At 38.1% G+C, this 20,576-nt stretch overlaps 1 protein-coding gene across 3 annotated transcripts in view; it reads right to left on the bottom strand.

The window, feature by feature from the left end:
• pcdh15b (protocadherin-related 15b) overlaps positions 1 to 20,576 on the bottom strand; it is a 297,173-nt gene that overhangs the window by 147,937 nt on the left and 128,660 nt on the right. For all 3 annotated transcript variants that reach the window (XM_055175304.2, XM_073866716.1, XM_073866717.1), the window contains exons 15-18: positions 19,576 to 19,769; positions 11,642 to 11,774; positions 11,283 to 11,362; positions 245 to 338 (exon numbers count right to left, since the gene is read on the bottom strand). In XM_055175304.2, coding sequence (XP_055031279.2) covers positions 245 to 338; positions 11,283 to 11,362; positions 11,642 to 11,774; positions 19,576 to 19,769 — 501 coding nt within the window. The remainder of the gene's footprint in view (positions 1 to 244; positions 339 to 11,282; positions 11,363 to 11,641; positions 11,775 to 19,575; positions 19,770 to 20,576) is intronic.

Genomic DNA, 20,576 nt, shown 5'->3' with positions numbered 1-20,576 from the left:
TCTGAGAGCAAAGAGACTGGAAAAGACCGGATGCAAAAAAAACAACTATCACGAATCAAACCAATGCAACACCTTCAGAAGAACTGAAGAAATCAAAGACAACAATCACTGAGTTAAAGATTGATTTGATTCAATGACTGCATATATTTATTTCTCATTCATTGATCAGTAAGACAGGTAGATGTACACATTGCATCTGAATCATCAGAAAATATACGGTGTGATGGACAGAGATATGTCTTACCCCGTCAGGTTTACCATCTGAGGCCGTGACTGTTAGCGTGTAGTGATCTGTGATCTCTCTGTCCAGTGTCTTTGCCAACAACAACTGCCCAGACCTGTAGACAAAGATAATGTTAAAAAAAAACTGAGGACACTATAGTCTAAAGATCAGTCTGCTTCAGGCCCGGATTGGCAAATCAGGAGAACAAACTTTTGGCCATGAGGGCAGGTGTGTTATGTCACTGGGTTTAAATATGCATGCTGTCTCTAGGTTGCCTTCATCACAGTAGCCCCACTCTTTATATTTACTTATTTCTCTTTTTAATAAAAATAGGCTACCTCAACATCACGCATTCTATGTGAATAATATTGTATTTTATCAAATATCTGAATAATTGACTTCAACACAATACTGTATAGAGGACTTAAAATATATATTAATTGAGAGATAAATAAACATTTAAATTTACTTTAAATGAACAGATCTACCACCGCAATTTAGCCGCCTCTCTGTTTATAGATACAACAATTGACATCATATTATCTTTATATAGATGTGTCAAATCGATCTAAAATCACCAAGATATATATATTCTTTAACACATTTTTAAGTATTTTTTTTTAATAATTTTTTTTTTTTAAATGATGCAAGTTTGTGGCTTTATGCTGCGAACTGGAAAAACGGAAAAGAAAAAAGCGCGCCCAAATCAGTGCACTAAAGTAGGGCTGTTTCTCAATTCCAAGAACGCAAAGAACAGACTTGCGTCCTCGTGGAGATCGGTCTTGCCAGGCGACCTTGGAAGAACGAACTCGGAAGTTTTGCCGCAATGACTTCTGGGGCGTAAAGCGATTTCAGCAAGTCTGCACTCGATGCATCCTCAATATCAAGAACACATCCAGGTATTTTCATGCGTCCTCTGTCCTTGCGTTCTTGAGAATTGGAATGAACTGCGACCGTTAATGATGACGTAGAGCGAGGACACGAGGACGCAAGATCGCTGAAGAACGCATATTGAGAAACAGCCTAGGCTTGCCGCGATAGTCGGTGAAACGGTGATTACCGGTGCTTCAGCCTCTCACCGGTTAGATCACTTGCCCACCGCGACACCGTCTTTCATCGTCGTTTTGATATTTTCTTGTAATTAAATCATTTAGTTTCGTTAGAGAGAGCAAACACACAACTGAATGTGTCTGCTGCCTGAATTCAGCGGAGCTGAACGTGCGTCACAAAGCAGCAGGTGTCAGATTTCATTTATTCTTATCAGAGTGTTCGAGACGAGCTGACTGACCAGACGATTGGCAGAAGCCACGTGCTTACTCGTTTTTGTTATAATATACATATATGATGTTTAATATAAGCGAGATTGTTTTGTTGTTGTGTTTTTCATCAAGAAATATAGTAAACCCATCATTCAAGCAGCGCTTTATGGAGAAGTAGCCGGTTGCTCTGCTTGGCACTGGCGGGTTCTGTGAGAATTACCTGCACTTATTTAAACCAGCTGTTGCACGTAAATTCATACGCAATTTAACGCAGCGTACCCAAGCACTGCATTTAAATAGTTGCGTAATTCAAAAGTGAAAGTAAAATGTCACGTCTGCATGTGCATTTATAAGCCCCTCCCACCCGGTGATACGCGCTGATTAACTGGTGGGAAAATTCTGTCACCGTGGCAACCCTATACTAAATATACTGTAGTAGCAATAGTCAACACACATGGAGCAGTGCATGGCATTCACTGCGACACCCTGGGACATTTACAAAGTTGATCTGGTAAAAGCTGTCTGGTTATTATAAAACATTTTTATAAAACATTTGTCTTGCAAATATTGTCGCAAAATGTTTAAAAAAATAACCATCCTGCAACATTCTGGTAAAGTTATTTTAAGGTTTTTTAAAAATGTACAAATATTCATTATTCTGTATAAGTTATTTAAGTTATTTGTAAAAATATAGACTTAAAAAATAACCAAAAGGGAACCAAAAACTAACATAGGGGGACATTCCTGCTTGGGTATTTGCACTAAATTGATAATGCTATTTTCTGAAAAATACAAATAATTTAAGGCTGTAGAAAATAGCGATTTGCTGGCTTATATACTGAGGTTTTACATAAAAATGATTACATTATTTTAATATAGTCAGTCGTGAACTGAAGTGGACTGGTCTTGAAATTAGTTCAACTTTATGGTAATGAGCTATGACGTGGTTCGGCGGCAACATTACATCAGGTCCAAAGTAAGTGGTGAAAAGACCACAAAGAGTAAACATTGAAACTATGTGTTATGGTGAACTAGAAAATGTCATCTATATGCCAACATTTAGAGAGAAAGTCAATAATGTTCTGCTGAATTGACTTCATCATATAAAGGCTAGATTAGATTGTGTCCTGCCTAATGAACTGGCCGGGTGATGTATTCATTCCTTATAAAATTCCCAGTAAGTCTTGCACCATTGTGAAATGTTGAAGAAATGAACTTCTGTGTGCCTGGGGACAATTAAAATGACTTTAATTGTTGTCAGGCAACAGCGGTCATGAGTGAATCATGTGGCCCATTTTAAATGAGTTCTAGTACAGTACACAGTACATTCATTTGCATCTGTTCATATTGCAGTGCGAGTTTAATTGTGAGCAGGAGGACCATCTGGTGCCCGGTTTACTTTAAACTCAAATTCAAACCCTCAAACATGGGTATAGCGGGCATTTTAAAAGTTTGGGGGGGCAGCTGCCAGGTGATATGACGCTCAGAGGCCAAATAAATTATGTATGTTATATACAAAGGAAATACATTCATACTCATAAAATAAATACCAGTTGGCATTTTATAGTACCCAGTGGCAGTTTTGGGAATATGCCATGATAGCTTAAGGAAGCAAGAAACCTTACATGAGCCTATTTTTTGTGATGATATTTGCAAATAAAAAATAACTTTGGAAGACTTTGAGACCTCTGTGGACATCTATACTTTTTTATGACCATGCCCAAGGGTGTAACTTTGGTTTGAGAAGTGGGGGGGCACAAAATGGGGGGAAATGTTTTCGTGAAAAATATACATTACTGGACTAGTTTAGCAGTCGTTGCGTTTCTTACTCATCACAATCAACTCCTCGGATGCATATAAATACTTCTTTGGAATATTGTGATACAAAATGTCCCCCGTCCTCAGTGGAAATTACGCCCATGACCATGCCTCATTCTTAATGAGTTCCACTGTCTTTTGTCGCATCACGTCACTCGCTTCCAGTGTAGATGGGGTGTAAGGTCAAAATCATAACTTAGAAATTCGATAGTGACATAACGCAATAGTGTCCTCTGTTTTTATCTGGGGTGCAATTAACAGGTCCCCAAAACCACCAAAAGGGCAAGGAATAGGGAACAAAATAAATTGTTAGAGCAACAAGAGATTTGAAGCTTATGGCAGACGATGATGAGTGATGATTCGCCTCATAACACTCACTCGTGATTGGCTGTATGTTAGTTTCTCAAATCTAAGTAACAAACCAGAGAACATGGACAGAAATTTTGTCACTGGGTCAAAAAAGGGCTGGGGACACAATCATCTTTTTCTAAAAGTGCAGCTGCTACCAGTGTTCGAAGCGTGTCAAAGGACCACCCCCCATCATCCCATCATTATAGGGTCACCGTGATTTCACAAAGAAAGATGTGATCCTGGATCAACTTTTTTTTTGGCCCTCGATCAACGTTTTAATCAAAGAAACCTCAAACTACCTTAACTCAAACACTATCCATTTTTACCCCTCAAATTAGTGTAAAATAATAGTTTTGGCAATAACAGAAGATTTATTTTTAAAAGCCCATAACCCAAACAAAAATCAATTCCTCCAGAAAACAGCGTGAGGTTCACTTGAGAGTTTACATTTATTTCAGACGGAAATTGTTTGGTTTAGTTTATTGTGAAATTGGAACAAATAATGGACAATATCGCTTTGTGGCAGCGCAGCATGATCATTTTAAATTCATGTAGTATTTAAATTTTAATAACAACCATGGGACCCCCTATGATTTAAATTTTTGTGCTTTATAGGGGGTCCCTCAATGCTTATAGGAAGTCTGGGACCACCCCAGCCCCCCTCAATTCAAACACTGGCTGCTACATCCCTGCCTTAAAACATCGGCAACCTAAATCTATCTTATTTCATTCATTATGGATTATAAGCATCTTCTCTTATTCAAATTTGATTCAATTTCGATTTATTCCTATTTTTATTCAATGTGCATTCCATTTCTAAACATTGAACTTTACAAACTGATTGACAAAAAAAAAAGAATTTGAAAAATATAACTTTGGCTTTATCTAACAGGTTATATTCAAAAATAGCCAGTAATGAATTTACACACTGTCCTCAAAATTAGATTTTTTTATTGACATTGAAGAGAACTTTCATGGATAGTCATTTACTTCTGCGGTGTCATATTGTCTTAAAATAATAAAACAGAAAGATAAATCTTCAGAATTGCCAAGCTGAAACTTGATTTATGTGTGGATTTTATCATTTGAGTCCAGTTGTTGGAAACAATATTAATGTCTATAAACCATAAAAAATGTCAAAATGGCTTGACTTTAAAATGTCCTGCAGTTTCCGGTTGTATTATATAGTTTCTGCAGTTTTCACGAGCACATATTTTTTAATGTGGCAGTTGTTGTATTGGTTATGCAAGCATGTCTTCTGGATGTATTTCAACACGACACATTCCAATCTTAAGCTGTACATTTATTTTCTTTAAGCTTGAAAATGCCATTTCAGGGTTAATGTGTATTTAGAAAGATTAATTATCCCTAAAATAAAAAGTCTGTTATCATTTTTTCACTCGCAGGTTCTGTAGAGGACTAAAAGAGATTTACAGAACACAGAATCAACCTTCTTAAACATGTCTCCCAGTGTTAAAGCTGACATAACACAAGATGTTTTTGCCAATCTAATGTTAATCTTGCTTATATATTTGTTTTGTCAGATTAATCAAAGAAAGAACAGCCTTTTCGATTTCTGGTGTAAAAGGTCGAACACTTGAAGGCGTGCGGTGGGCGGAGCTGAAGAGTTACGAGTATACGCGCAGCTTTCGATACTACTTTTGGATTTACAGCCGACATAGATGGAAATCAAACTTAAAAAAAAACTTTTTTTAAAAATAACCAGCCTTACATTATAAATATGATCCAGAATCGGATACTTAGTCAGTAATGGACAAACAGGAACAATAGCAGCAACGATTACAGCAGGATGTCTCTATCAGGTAATTAATCCTTGCTTGTTTATCCACTATTTTAATAAAAAAGCAACATAATCCAGGTTTTAACTGCATTTGCCTGTTTTAAAAGGTGTAAATGTTGTAAATGCAGTAGAAAGTGTTGTTGTTGGTGTTGTTTACATTACATGCACGTATGCGCGATTGCAAACAAAACACGTGAGATTTTGATTTACTTACGCCTGTGGTTGTGACTCCTAAACGGGGTCTTTTACAGTTATGACAGCTCCAATAGTTGTAAAAAAGTGGAAAATCCGGCGTCCGTCAAACTGAGCCTTGTTTGTAAAGCAGTCCTCTCCGAAATACAGCCCAGGGAACAAACAAACTCATTCGCAATTACGTTGCTGTCTGGGAAAAACGAACTGCATCCACTGTTGTCTTAGGAGGCGTTAGTTTGGCTCTGAAATACTCTATTACAAGCTCAACTGCTTTTTTGACACTTTGCTTATGTTTAGCATGAGGACTACAACTCTTGGGCTGTGTTGGTGGGTCAGAATGCATGAAATAGCATTAAACCTCCCCTTTAAAGAGAGGAAAGATTCACAGACATAAAATAAAAGTTAGTAAATGATCTCATAAACTATAAACTACTCACTTTAGATTCAATTCTGGAGTAGCCAAAAGTTTGTCAGTTTAATATTTATACCATATTTATACCAGGCCCGGTGCCATGGCGGGGAAAGGGGGCGTGGCCCCCCAGAAAAAATTGGTGCCCCTCTAGTTTTTATTAGACATAAATTAAATTGGAGAGCTAAATTCAGTCACATTATAATGATTGCCTAAATAATGTGTATAACTGAATTCATTACCTAATCTCACATGAATGGCTTCGGCGCGCAAATAAAAAAAGGAGTTAGCCTACATGAAGGAGCAGTACAATTTAGCGACCCAGGTGAGGTTTCCTTGATGTTTCAGCCTGCAAAGTATTAAACATTTGTTTCTTAAATGCAACTAGTAATGTCACTGTCACTATCATCCTCAAAGCGAACTTCATAGATAAATCAGACATTATCAATAAAGCTGAACAACGGCATAACAACTTTAAGAAGGCAGAGAAACGAGGATAGTTCGCTATTTGGGGAGTCCGGTCAAAACAGGGAACAATCCAAAAATAAGAGCAGGTTGGGTTTTAGATGGGCAGCAGAGAGATCAAAAAGCCATTTAGGACCACAGACAGTGAAGAGAGTGACAAACCAAGTGCCATCAATGCCGGAACGAGATAAATATGCCGAGCGAAAACACATAACATGTACAAAAACGTTTAACTTTTTTTATTGTTAAAAGTATTACTCATTACTGTTGACAAAGCAACCCTTTTTTTCCTCCTTTTTATGTGAGACTGCTGCGTAGCATTATAATAATCCAAATTATGTTGTTTCCACATAATATACAGTAATGCCTCCCATTATTAAAAAGCATTGCCACAAACATTTAACTTACCATTAAAAGAGTTGTAGATTTCTAGATGTTTATTCAATTTATTTATGGTTTTGTAGCAATTAAGTTCTGTTTTTGTCAAAGTTTTGTCATTTACTTTTTACAGGGACTATAACACTTAAGTTTATTTGATATTATTTATATTAGCTAAGTTTAAGTGTTTAATTTAGTTTAAGCTTAGTTTATTTATTTTTTTTGTCACTTCGATTACGAGACTGGAGTTAGCCCGGATGGACACATTTACTGATGTTCCAAAGTCGGATTTATTTTCGCAGTTCGTTGTGTCTTCTTTTCCTGTGATGATGATATGACAGCAACATTGCTAGCTTGTGTTATTTGCATTCAAGGAATGAATGTTTGAAACAATGCATTATTTAAAATAAGTAATAAATAAATAAAAAGTAGCAGGAAATCAGTCACAATAAGGTATAGTGTGGAGCCCCACCTCCAAGATATTAAAGTGCCCCCCCCCCCCCCCCCAGTTATGTCATCCTGGTACCGGGCCTGATTTATACTGACTCAAAACTCACTCCAACATTCAAGTGAAAGTCAAGTTAAACTATATTTAATGGTTCTATGTTTCTGCAAGACATTTAAACCCAACGTGATCTCACAAAGTTCCGTGGGATAGTCACGGAATTTTGTGCTCATTTTTCCATGGCATTCTCATGGATCTCCGCATTTTTCTGTGGCTCTGCTACGGACTGTCTTTTTCCGTGGCATTCTCACGGATTGGTTACTTGTATGTCACTTTAAATATTGGTTTATACTATTTTTTCTGATTTATTCTTTTATATTTTCTACACTTTAAACAATTGTCGCCTGGCGTTGGGGTTAGAGTTGAGTTTGGGTAGGGATGTCATTTTTATGTAAATCTAACCCTAAACCGAAGCGAAAATGGTAAGAAAATAGGACAAAACAGTTGAGTAACCAATCCGTGAGAATGCCACGGAAAAAGACAGTCCGTGAGAATGCCACGGAAAAATTAGCACAAAATTCCGTGACTATGCCACGGAAATTCGTGAGATCAGGTTGTTTAAACCCTGACGCAACGAGTCAAGTGTCCTCCTAATAAAATAAGCTGCTTATGAAAGCATTGTCTCCAGATCATTTTTTTTATATTAGCTTCACATTATCTTATATATGTTAACAATGATAAAACATATCAACAAGTAAAACAAAACAATTTTTAGTAGACAATATAAAAAGTAGCCCTCCAGATTTTTTTATCTATTGTGGTAGCCCTTGCTTACAAAAAGGTTTGAGACCCCTGCAATAGAGTTTTAGTATTGCCATTACTTGCAACAACTCCAGACATAAACTAAGTCAGATCCAGACAATAATGGAAATATCTTTCATATCTGAGGTTTGGCCAAAGATCTTGAAGATCTCAGACTTGTTGGACCCTTAATGTACACTTTATAGAAAAGATGACAACTTCATAATTTCGAAATTTACAAAGGGTTGCTCTAAAATATAAACATGTTAAATGTGACATTTAGGAATGAATAAGCAATCACGATGTGACCTTGTAAGCTTTTGACAATAAAGTGCATTTTGGAATTAAAAAAAAAACATTAATCATGCTTCTACAATTAATCGCATGCAATTAAACTTACTTATTTAACCAGCAGTAAAATCTACCCCCACGTGCGCACGCGAAACTACACTTTTTTAAAAAAAAATCTGCACATGAAAGTTTCACGTGAGCACATGAAAGTTTCACGTAAGCAAGCAAAAGTTTCACGTAAGCACACGAAAGTTTCACGTAGCACGCGAAAGTTTCACATAAGCGCATGAAACTAAACTTTTGATTTTTTTACTTCAATGTCACCTTAGGGGGTCTTACTTTCTCTCTATAACAATAATAATGTTGTTATTTTTTTTGCATTTATTTAACAAAAAAATTAAAACGGGGAAAACATGGTCAAAATAACAAAAAATATGCAGTGTTTTCCAATCTTGTATTTTAGGGGAAATATATATATATAGTCGCTGTCCGATGAAAACCATGTATGTCCATTTTGCCGATTTTGAAATGGATTGAATGTCAAGGTTCATTTCCGTATACAGTATGCTTCACATATCTAAATGGCCAATGAAAAGTTTTTCCTTCATCGAGGTAAACGTTTCCCCGTGATGCCAGACATACGTGTGACACAATTACGATAGGACTGTGCAAACTAAGTATCTGTCTAGCATGTCAGTGTATTGATTCATTGTCCCTTCATAGTTTGCAAGAGACATTTAATAAATGTATAATTAATATTAAATAACTAAGCGTATTTAATAAACTAAGACGTAGGCTATATATATATATATATATATATATACTTTAACACTTTAATTAAGATTAATTAATTACACAAAAAAAATGTGTTAAACGTGAGTTTCCGATTATACTGGAGCACCAACTAGCGTTCATGACTTCAGACAACAACAAACCACAGTGAACATGAACGAAGAAGCTGATGAGATCGCTTTGGTTGGCCCCGTGGATTTTTTTTTATAAAAAACGAACGGATGGAAGCGTCGAAAAGAGCATGGTTGTGTGTAAGCTATACAACAAGGAATTCACATATCACTGCAGCACATCGAGCCTCAAGTATCATCTCAATGCAAAGCATATAGCAGCTAGCGTGGACGTTAGGCCGACTCCGAATACAACGACTTGGTTGAACAAAAATAAACAATGTTTTGTTGGTTAAGCTTATGTATTCAGTCATTATTCATGGTATCATGTAAAAAAATAACTTCTCAATGTTCTCAGGTCAAATATTTATATGTGATTAAAATGTGATTAATTTTGATTAATTAATTACAAAGCCTCTAATTAATTAGATTAATTTTTTTATCGAGTCCCGGCCCTAATTTTTTTGTCACATCTTTCATGTGTCCTATCATGCTCTCCGTCTTTTACATTTGCTGTTAGGTGACTTTATGTGCATTATCTGCATTAATAAAATATAACTATAAAATGAGCTAATAAAATTTAAGAAAATATTAATCAGTCTATTTTATTTGATAGACAATCAGAGTTTTACTGTAATGGATGGAGGTGCCAAAATAGTCAAAAAAATTGAAATAAAATGTGACTAACATTATAAAAGAACCCCAAGGAAGAAACTAAAATGATTTATAAAAAAGTGATTAAAGTTGGAAAAAGATCCTTTGGTGTTAAAAGGTGAGCGCTTGCGGCTGAGACGGAGCGATGACCTCACCAACCGTCTGCTCTTCTCTCCAGATGAATCCTAATACAGAAGCTATTAGAGCTCAGCTAATGAGAATATCTAAAACCCATTTAAAACTCCTTTCACTTGAAAATCTAAGTCATTTTGAACTTTAAATTCCCTTTTGCCTACTGTATTAAAGGAAACCCCTAAACCTCCAGCCTCCATGAAAATGCTTTTTGAACATACACTTTATATCATCATATTCAGCCTGCAGTCACATTTATCCAGCCTCCACAGTTACACAATCTCCTCTGACAGACGGCTCTATCGTGAGCTCTATGGGGAGCAGACGGCATTGAGGGGAGGAGGATTAAAAGAGAAGGAGGTGCAAGAGTGACAGATAAGCACCGGTAGGCCACATAAGTGGCCACATTTATTATTTGCCTGCTTTTTAAAGAGACAGTAAGTTTGTTTGTAATGCCCTGCCTCCTGCAGAAGCATGAAAACTTCAGACAATAACATGCTTTACTCAATGCCTTACTAAAGAAAAAGAGTGAGAGAGGTTGACCAACATTAAACTAATATAGTTTTGCTCTAAAAATACTACATTGACGTACTATTGTTTAATGCATTATAAACCAAAACTGAAATAGTACAGGTGGGGAAAAATCTCAAGCTGCTTTTTGAAACCGAGGCATTAATAATTTCTTCAGCCCTTATTAATTTTGCACCATGTTTGTGTGAAAATGTAATGTGGGTTATATCAGGGCATGTACAGAATTGATGTCAAAAGAAAATTAATCAGGGGCGATCTGTAACATGGAACAGGGTCAGCACATTTTAAACTTTATTAAAATTGCTCATGAATATTAATTAGGTGGCGTTCAACCAGTCCCTGCTGAATAAGAAATAAGCAAGTCCTAACTACTGAAGATTATGTTTGCTTAATTTACTTCCAAAGCGATCAGTTGGGAGAGTTACTGTTTAAGTTATTTGTTAATGTTAATTTCAACTATCTACTAAATACAAAAAAGAATAAGTTTTTCCTTTTTTGCTCATGTTAGCTAATACATTAATGTTAAAGAATGGGACCTAACTAGTTTATAACACATGCAGATTAAGAGAAACTATACTATACAACTCAAACCACAACTGTTTTTAAGCGGAGCCATCAAAGTGAGCTTACGTTTGGGAGACTTCAAAGACGTTGTTTTGGTCTCCGCTCAGGATGGTGTATGTAATGGGGTCTCTTTCACGGTCTGTTGCCTGCAGATGACAGAAAACACTTTCCCGTTACTAATTTATTTACATTACCCAAAAGTCAAAACAGAAAACCACTGTCAGCAAAAGTCAAAACATATACTCACTTTCTCTCAATTTATGAAAAGCATTACATTCTAGTATTCAATGACTCGGTACGTCTGCATTACAAGATTCCTGAAATCCTAATCTGGGTAACTTGGGTGGCATATGGGAGTATGAGGAGAGAGGATGAGCAATGTGAAGACGATGTGAGGTGTGGAGAGGATAGGACAGGTAAGTCACCTGTAGGTTGAGCAGTGTGGCTCCAGTCCTCATGGCTTCACTGACCTCCAGGCTGTATATGAGCTGAGGGAAACGAGGGGGACTCTGGTTGTTGGGTGGCAGAACCTCAATATAAACTGTGGTGATGGAACTTCTGAAAAAACAACAGGCAGAACATTTGCATGCATTTCATTAGGTTTTTTCTTACGCCGGTTTCACCCCGGATTTACACCGCACGAGTCTGCGGCGCGTTACGGGTCCGAAGAGGCAATCGGAACTGATCACGGTCATTCTAGTCAACGCTTGTGTTTACACCAGATGTGCTGCAGGGCACATTTCAAAAGCGTCCCAGAAGCGGCTCTACACGCTGCTTCGCTAAAGATTTTTGACATGGGCCGCGTTGAAGCCGCACTGTAAATACAAAATAAAAGTCAAATATCCTGTCAATTTCAAAATAAACACGCCTACAGACTCCCGTATTTCACATCATCTTGCTCCCAGGCATTGTATGTGAAATATACATAATTGAGGGTGTGTTTTAGACGAATATGCATAGCTAAATACTTTAATATTTGTCCTTTCTAAATGAATTTTTAAGTCTATTCACTTTTTTGACTAAATAACAACAATAGGACATTGCAAAAAACAAAACAATATACAGAATTAATCCTAACAAAACATTAACATTTAGCCAACTTATCCATGTTAAAACTCCATGAAAAACAACGTCTGACAGGAAAATCACATGATGACGCGGTCCTACTGCTGCTCTTCTGATTAGGGTGGCCATTCGTGCCAGTTCCGCTGGACACGTCCCGAACATGTTTTCGGGTTCGTTCTCCGGAAGTCGCGTTGGTCGACCGCATACGTTATCAAGGTTTAATATTTTGAGTTTATTTTTCAGAAAAGCAACCGTTACATTTCAAGGTAAGAATGAAACTACAATGATTGTATGTCTTAAAAGAAATAAATCTTAATTTTCTAATGTATTTTAACTGAAATGTGAGAACCTCGATGACGTATGCGGTCAAGCAACGCGACTTCCGGAGAACGAACCCGAAAACATGTTTGGCACGTGTCCGGCGGAACTGGCACAAATGGCCACCCTACTTCTGATCCACTTCTTGTGTGAGTTGGCACCGCGTAGAAGACGAAACAAAGCCACCTAGAAGCCGTAACACGTTTTTTGTTCGGCACCCATGTTAACAAGTTAAAGCATGTACACCGCACGCGTGGCAGAAACGTTGCTGAAGCAGCAGTGCTGCGATCGTTTCGGCGTAGGCTCTATTTTTGCTGCCCTGCTCAGGCTCAATTAAAGTGACAGTGCATTGTTTATGCTTTAAATGGTCATGGATTGACGTGAAAAAAGTGTAATTTTACAATAAAATCACGAATGTGAGGCCAAGTTTGTTTCAAACAGTCATGACTTTGAGCAATTTAAAAGAAAAGCAACACACTGTAGCCAGAAGACTGCGCTGTCATTCACTCTCTGCCTAGCACTGCCTCATCTATCTTAATAATCTTCAGAGAAATAGATACATCTGTAAATCTAAATATTATGCTGAAACTGTTGAAGGCAAAGTTGATCGACTGCTTCATGCTGTCAATCACTGGGTGAATGTTTTATTTTATCGTGAAACATATTTAATAATGTGCCATGGGCTTTTTATGTCTATAATTGTGTCTATATCTGACATTACATGGACCAGAACAGCACGAAAACAATGTGGATTAAACAAATCACAGTTATATAAATTACACTGACCGTCAAAAAGCGTCTTGAAGAGGTTTTGCTCATAAATCCATGTTAAATAAAGTAATATGAACTTGAAATTTTTATACTGTTATTAAACTGCACAGTATGCGCTGCAAATGCAGCCGGTGTGAAGGCACAATGGCCACGCGCAGCAAACACTCTCCTGACCAGTGGCGGCTGGTGCTAAAAAATTTTGGGGGGAGTGGCGCAAACACACTCAAAATCAAACTTTTACTGTAGTAATGCAGTACTCTTATAGCCATTTATCAGGTGATGAATATGCTACTGCTTAGCTAAAATGCTGAAAATGTTACAGTTGAAATCAAACGCACAAAATAAATGTACTATGACTCTGTAATGAACTAATATCAAGGTAATCATTCACACACACACGCACGCGCGCACGCACGCACACACACACACACACATATACACACACAGAGGTTGCGATAGACTTTTTCTCTTAAAAGCTCTTAATTTTGAACCCAAACCCAGAGTACTCCCCCCTGTTTAACTGGGACTAGCAGGGAGTGAGGTGATGGGGTGGAGGAGGGATGCTGCAAAAAACTGCCAAAAGACAGAGGTGAGAGACGGCTATATATACGCTGATTGGTCGGATTACATGACCATGCTTCTCACGAACTTAGTTAAATAAACTTCATAAAGTGACTCAAAGGGCAACCAGTAAAGGATTCATGGGGGAATTCAGAACTAGCTCTGTCATTATGTACCCACCCTTATGCTGTTTTCTTTAAGAAAATAATAAATAGTAAGAAAAACAAATACTATGGAAGTCAATTGGTACCGTCAACTGTGTGCTTACCATCCATCATCAAAATATATAATTTTTTTGTTCAAGAATAAACTCTAAATGCAGAGTTGTATAGTACTTAAGTATTTTTACTTTCTACATAAAAGTAAATTTTCAATTATTCGTATTTTATTAGTGTTTTTCTTTGGAAAACAAACATTCCAAAACATATTATCATAATTTTTACTCCACTACATTTCCTAATTTCAAGTTTTTGGTTTATATTTAATATTTAAGTACATTAAACATCTAGTAATTTTTTGTACTTTTACTTAAGTAAAAAAATCGTACTTTTACTCAAGAAAGTAAAAGTACACAATTTTTATGTAATTAGGCATTAAATCAATTTTAATATGCAATATATAATGAATACACAGTATGATTCTATGCTTTAGAATGTATTGAACATTTTTTAGTAAAGAAAAGTAAAATTTTTCCCCATACAAACACTCTGATAAAGCATAGATGCTTGGAAAATGTAACTAAAATACTTAAGTATTATACACCTCTGTCTAAATGAGACTGAGAAAATGATGACATAATTTTCATTTTTGGATGAACTATCCCTTTAACACACACTATTCACATCCGATGACAATAACGATAATATCCTACACCTTAAGTTTAGTCAAAACCTCACATGGCTTTGCTTATTGTTCTGTGACACATTGGAATTTAGGACTCTGGTTGTTGAATCAAGACAATTAGGAATATGTGTGTTGCAGTAAATCAGATTGGATTGTGGATTGTATTTGTTTGGAAATGTTCCATGGCAGATTTGTAAAGCTGGATATGATGATAACAGTCTTGTTAAACTATAAAATATGGGGAAAATGAAAATAACAATTTGGTTCCTACACGCTGAACTGCCATCTGTCCATTTCATATAATACACCTGCTGCCTCAAGCAAACCCTCAATTAAACGTCAAACTCAACTATTTAAAAAAATGTGTGCACCATTCCAACTCAATAAAACTATAGCTACTCAAGCACACCACTCCCACTACTTTTACTCAAATGAAACAAGTGCACCGCTTCATCTTAGCATTACTCAAGTAACACAAGTGTTCATCTCCATATCAACTATTACTCAAGTGCCACAAGCACATGGCTCTTAGTATTACACGAGCACACCGCTCCATTGTTAGCATAACTCAAGAGACATGAGCGTACCGCTCCATCTCAGCATTACTTAAGCAACATGAGTGCACCGCTCCATCTTAGCATTACTCAAGTAACACAAGCGTTCATCTCCATGTCAACTATTACTCAAGCGCCACGAGCACATGGCTCTTAGTATTACACGAGCACACCGCTACATTGTTAGCTTAACTCAAGAGACTCGAGTGCACCGCTCCATCTCAGTATTACTCAAGCGACACAAGTGCTCCTCTCCATATCAAGTATTTCTCAAGCACCACGAGCACATGGCTCTTAGTATTACATGAGCGCACTGCTCCATTTTAGTATAACTCAAGCAACCTGAGCACAGTGCTCCATGTCAGCATTACTCAAAGTGACATGAGCGCACCGCTCCATCTTAGCATTACTCAAGTGACACGAGTGCACCGCTCCATCTTAGCATTACTCAAGCGACATGAGTGCACCGCTCCATCTTAGCATTACTCAAGCAACATGAGCGATTGACTCCATTGTTAGCATAACTCAAGAGACATGAGCGTACCGCTCCATCTCAGCATTACTTAAGCAACACGAGTGCACCGCTCCATCTTAGCATTACTCAAGTAACACAAGCGTTCATCTCCATATCAACTATTACTCAAGCGCCACGAGCACATGGCTCTTAGTATTACACAAGCACACCGCTCCATTGTTAGCTTAACTCAAGAGACTCGAGTGCACCGCTCCATCTCAGTATTACTCAAGCGACACAAGTGCTCCTCTCCATATCAAGTATTTCTCAAGCACCACGAGCACATGGCTCTTAGTATTACATGAGCGCACTGCTCCATTTTAGTATAACTCAAGCAACCTGAGCACAGTGCTCCATGTCAGGATTACTCAAGCGACATGAGTGCACCGCTCCATCTTAGCATTACTCTAGCAACATGAGCGACTGACTCCATTGTTAGCATTACTCAAGCGACATGAGTGCACCGCTTCATCTCAGCATTACTCAAGCGACACGAGCACTCAACTACATTGTTAGCATAACTCACGAAACTCAAGCGCACCACTCCATCTAAGGATTACTCAAGGGCCATCAAGGCAGCACTTCATCACAGCATTACTCAAGCAACACAAGCGAATCACTCCATCTTAACATTACTCAAGTGTCACGAGTGCTCGACTGCATTGTTAGCATAACTCAAAAGACTTGAGCGCTCCACTCCATCTAAGTATTACTCAAGCACCATGAGCGCAGCACTTTATCACAACATTACTCAAGCAACAAGAGCACACTGCTCCATCTCAGTATTACTCAAGGGCCACAAGCGCAGCACTTCATCACAGCTTTACTCAAGCGACTCAAGGGCACCGCTCCATCTCAGCATTACTCAAATGAGACAAGCGCACCACTTCATCTCCGCATTACTTAAGGGACATGAGTGCACCGCTCCATCTCAGAATTACTCAAGTGACCTGAGTACACTGATCCATCTCACTATTACTCAAATGACACACAAACACCACTCCATCTTCAACGTTACTCAAGCGACACGAGTGCACCGCTCCATCACAACATTATTCAAACAAAACAAGTGCACCGCTTCATCTTAGTATTACTCAAGAAACACAAGCGTTCATCTCCATATCAACTATTACTCAAGCGCCACGAGCACATGGCTCTTAGTTTTACACGAGCGCACCGCTCCATTGTTAGCATAACTCAAGAGACTGGAGTGCACCGTTCCATCTCAGTATTACTTAAGCGACACAAGTTCTCCTCTCCATATCAAGTATTACTCAAGCACCACGAGCACATGGCTCTTAGTATTACATGAGCGCCCTGCTCCATTTTAGTATAGCTCAAGCAACCTGAGCACAGTGCTCCATGTCAGCATTACTCAAGCGACATGAACGCACCGCTCCATCTTAGCATTACTCAAGCAACATGAGCGATTGACTCCATTGTTAGCATTACTCAAGCGACATGAGCGCACCGCTTCATCTCAGCATTACTCAAGCAACACGAGCACTCAACTACATTGTTAGCATTACTCAAGTGACACAAGTGCACCGCTCCATTTTAGCATTACTTAAGCGACATGAGTGCACCGCTTCATCACAGCATTACCCAAGGGCCACGAGGGCAACGCTCCATCATAGAATTACTCAATTGTCACGAGCACTTGACTACATTGTTAGCATAACTCACGAAACTCAAGCGCACCACTCCGTCTATGTATTACTCAAGCACCATGAGCGCAGCACTTCATCACAGCATTACACAAGTGACACAAGCGCACCGCTCCATCTCAGTATTACTCAAGCACCACGAGCGCAGCACTTCATCACAGCTTTACTCAAGCGACTCAAGGGCACCGCTCCGTCTCAGTATTACTCAAGCGCCACCAGCGCACTGCTCCATCTCAGCATTACTCAAATTAGACAAGCGCACCACATCATCTCCGCATTACTCAAGGAACATGAGTGCACCGCTCCATCTCAGAATTACTCAAATGACCTGAGTACCCTGAGCCATCTCACTTTTATTCAAATGACACAAAAACACCACTCCATCCTCATCATTACTCAAGCGACACGAGTGCACCGCTCCATCACAACATTATTCAACAAATATTATTCAACATTATTAAACAAAACAAGTGCCCCGCTTCATCTTAGTATTACTCAAGCGACACAAGTGTTCATCTCCATATCAAGTATTACTCAAGCGCCACAAGCACATGGTTCTTAGTATTCCACGAGCGCACCGCTCCATTGTTAGCATAACTCAAAAGACTGGAGTGCACCGTTCCATCTCAGTATTACTTAAGCGACACAAGTTCTCCTCTCCATATCAAGTATTACTCAAGCACCACGAGCACGTGGGTCTTAGTATTACATGAGCACACTGCTCCATTTTAGTATAACTCAAGCAACCTGGGCACAGTGCTCCATGTCAGCATTACTCAAAGTGACATGAACGCACCGCTCCATCTTAGCATTACTCAAGCAACACGAGTGCACTGCTCCATATTAGCATTACTCAAGCGACGTGAGTGCACCGCTCCATTTTAGCATTACTCAAGCAACTTGAGCGGTTGACTCCATTGTTAGCATTACTCAAGCGACATAAGCGCACCACTCCATCTAAGTATTACTCAAGCAACATGAGGGCAGCACTTCATCACAGCATTACACATGTGACACGAGCGCACCGCTCCATCTCAGTATTACTCAAGCGCCACGAGTGCAACACTTCATCACAGCTTTACTCAAGCGACTCAAGGGCACCGCTCCGTCTCAGTATTACTCAAGCGCCACGAGCGCACTGCTCCGTCTCAGCATTACTCAAATGAAACAAGCGCACCACTTCATCTCCGCATTACTCAAGGAATATGAGTGCACCGCTCCATCTCAGAATTACTCAAGTGACCTGAGTACACTGATCCATCTCACTATTACTCAAATGACACAAAAACACCACTCCATCCTCATCATTACTCAAGCGACACAAGCACAGCGCCCCAAACTCAGTGTAACTCAGACTACTACAAGGTTATAAAAAATGTCCCTATTGGGTTTTATAGCAATATGGGTTTGAACAAAACAATGATTATTTAATTGCATTAGAATTATATATTTTATTTCTTAAAAAAATGTTCAACAACAGCACTGTAAACAACACACTCTCTGATCCATATCTGATTCTATTTCTGCTATATTGATTCTGTGGCAGACAGGATTACAGAGGCCAGTGGCTGCTATTGTATGAATTGGATAGGAGGGGAGGTAGAGCCAATTAGAGTGAAAAAACCTTCATTTCCTTTCTTTCATGTGTCAGATGTTCCAGGTTATATTTTTAAAGTGGAATTGCTTACAAAATGTCAGTATTGATTTTAAACTGTGAGCTTTAAGTGGTGGTCATACCAGACTGTCTACTCTGTTGACTTCCATTCATACATATCAAACTCAAAAATATAAAAGTTGACCTCGAATGTACAAATTTACAGTAGGTGTGTAACCAATAGAAGATTGTAATGTGATGGATTGTTAGCTAAATTCGAACAACACAAACATTAAATTGGCAGTTTTGCCATTTTGTGAGAAAATGAAGTATGCTGAATTTGTAGTTTATTATTTACTTAAACTGAAATCCTAAATGTGATGTCAAAGCCTGTTTGTTGCTGGGAAAATAGTTTGCATGCTCAAAATGTAGTGCAATGGATGATTAAAAGGGTTGCTCTCATTTAACTGACCTTCTCTGTGCCGGTGGGCCGCTGTCAGAGGCCCTGACGGTGAGGGCGTAAGAGCGGCCAACAGTCAGGTTGACACCAGGCACCACAGTGATCAGTCCTGTGCCGTCATTGATGGTGAAGTGTCCCAGATCTCCAGCCAGGATTCTGTAGCTTACCAGCCCATTGAGACCCTCGTCAGCATCTATAGCTGTCAGCTTAAAAATAAATGTGCGCAGTTATTTCAGATACGACCTACACAAGGTGCTTATTCAAGCTTACTACAGTACTACTGGGGTAAATCTCACAAAACTGTCAAGACCATGTGCAGGTCATATTTCATTGCAATGTTAATATTGTTTATTATAATATTTTGAAATATTATGCATGAAATTCTTTTTTAAGTATTTAATTAAATTCTCATGACCATAATGTGATTAAACGTTATTTTTAAGTTAATTAAATTTTATTATCAAAACGTTAAAGTGTAACAAATAACAAGAATCTAATGAGAATGAATAATCAAAAAAAGTAAAACATCTAGGAAATACAAAAAAAAAAATTGACATAAAATAATATGAATGGAAAAAAATCTGCTTATTTTTCTGCAAACATATCTTTTTTTTGGTAGATTGTGATCTGTCTGTGATGTATTTTGTGCACTGATTTAACAAAATCCACTACATAATCTTTTGATGTGACATCTAGCAGAAGTGAAGCTGTGAAACTCGCAGGTTGTTTGTTTACTTGTGGGTTTTCAAACAGATCTGTTAAAGGAACATATGTAAGAAATTTAAATCATTTCATCATAAAATGGCCCTGATATGTCACTAGACATTAAGAAATCATTTTCATTTCAAATACTTATATCACTGACAACAGTGGTCTGGCCAGGATATTGTCATTTAAAATGTGAAGTTGCAGCCCTCAACTGATGTTTATGTTGTCATTTTGTGTATTGGTCACCAGTTTTGTGATTGCAATACCAGTTTTGGCCGCAATCCTACATACTGTTCCTTTAAGTC

This window comes from Misgurnus anguillicaudatus, chromosome 4 (genome assembly GCF_027580225.2).
Source record: "Misgurnus anguillicaudatus chromosome 4, ASM2758022v2, whole genome shotgun sequence".
NCBI classification, from domain to species: domain Eukaryota; kingdom Metazoa; phylum Chordata; class Actinopteri; order Cypriniformes; family Cobitidae; genus Misgurnus; species Misgurnus anguillicaudatus.
Note: the sequence above shows the minus strand (reverse complement) of the source record. Positions and strands in the feature narration are given on the sequence as shown.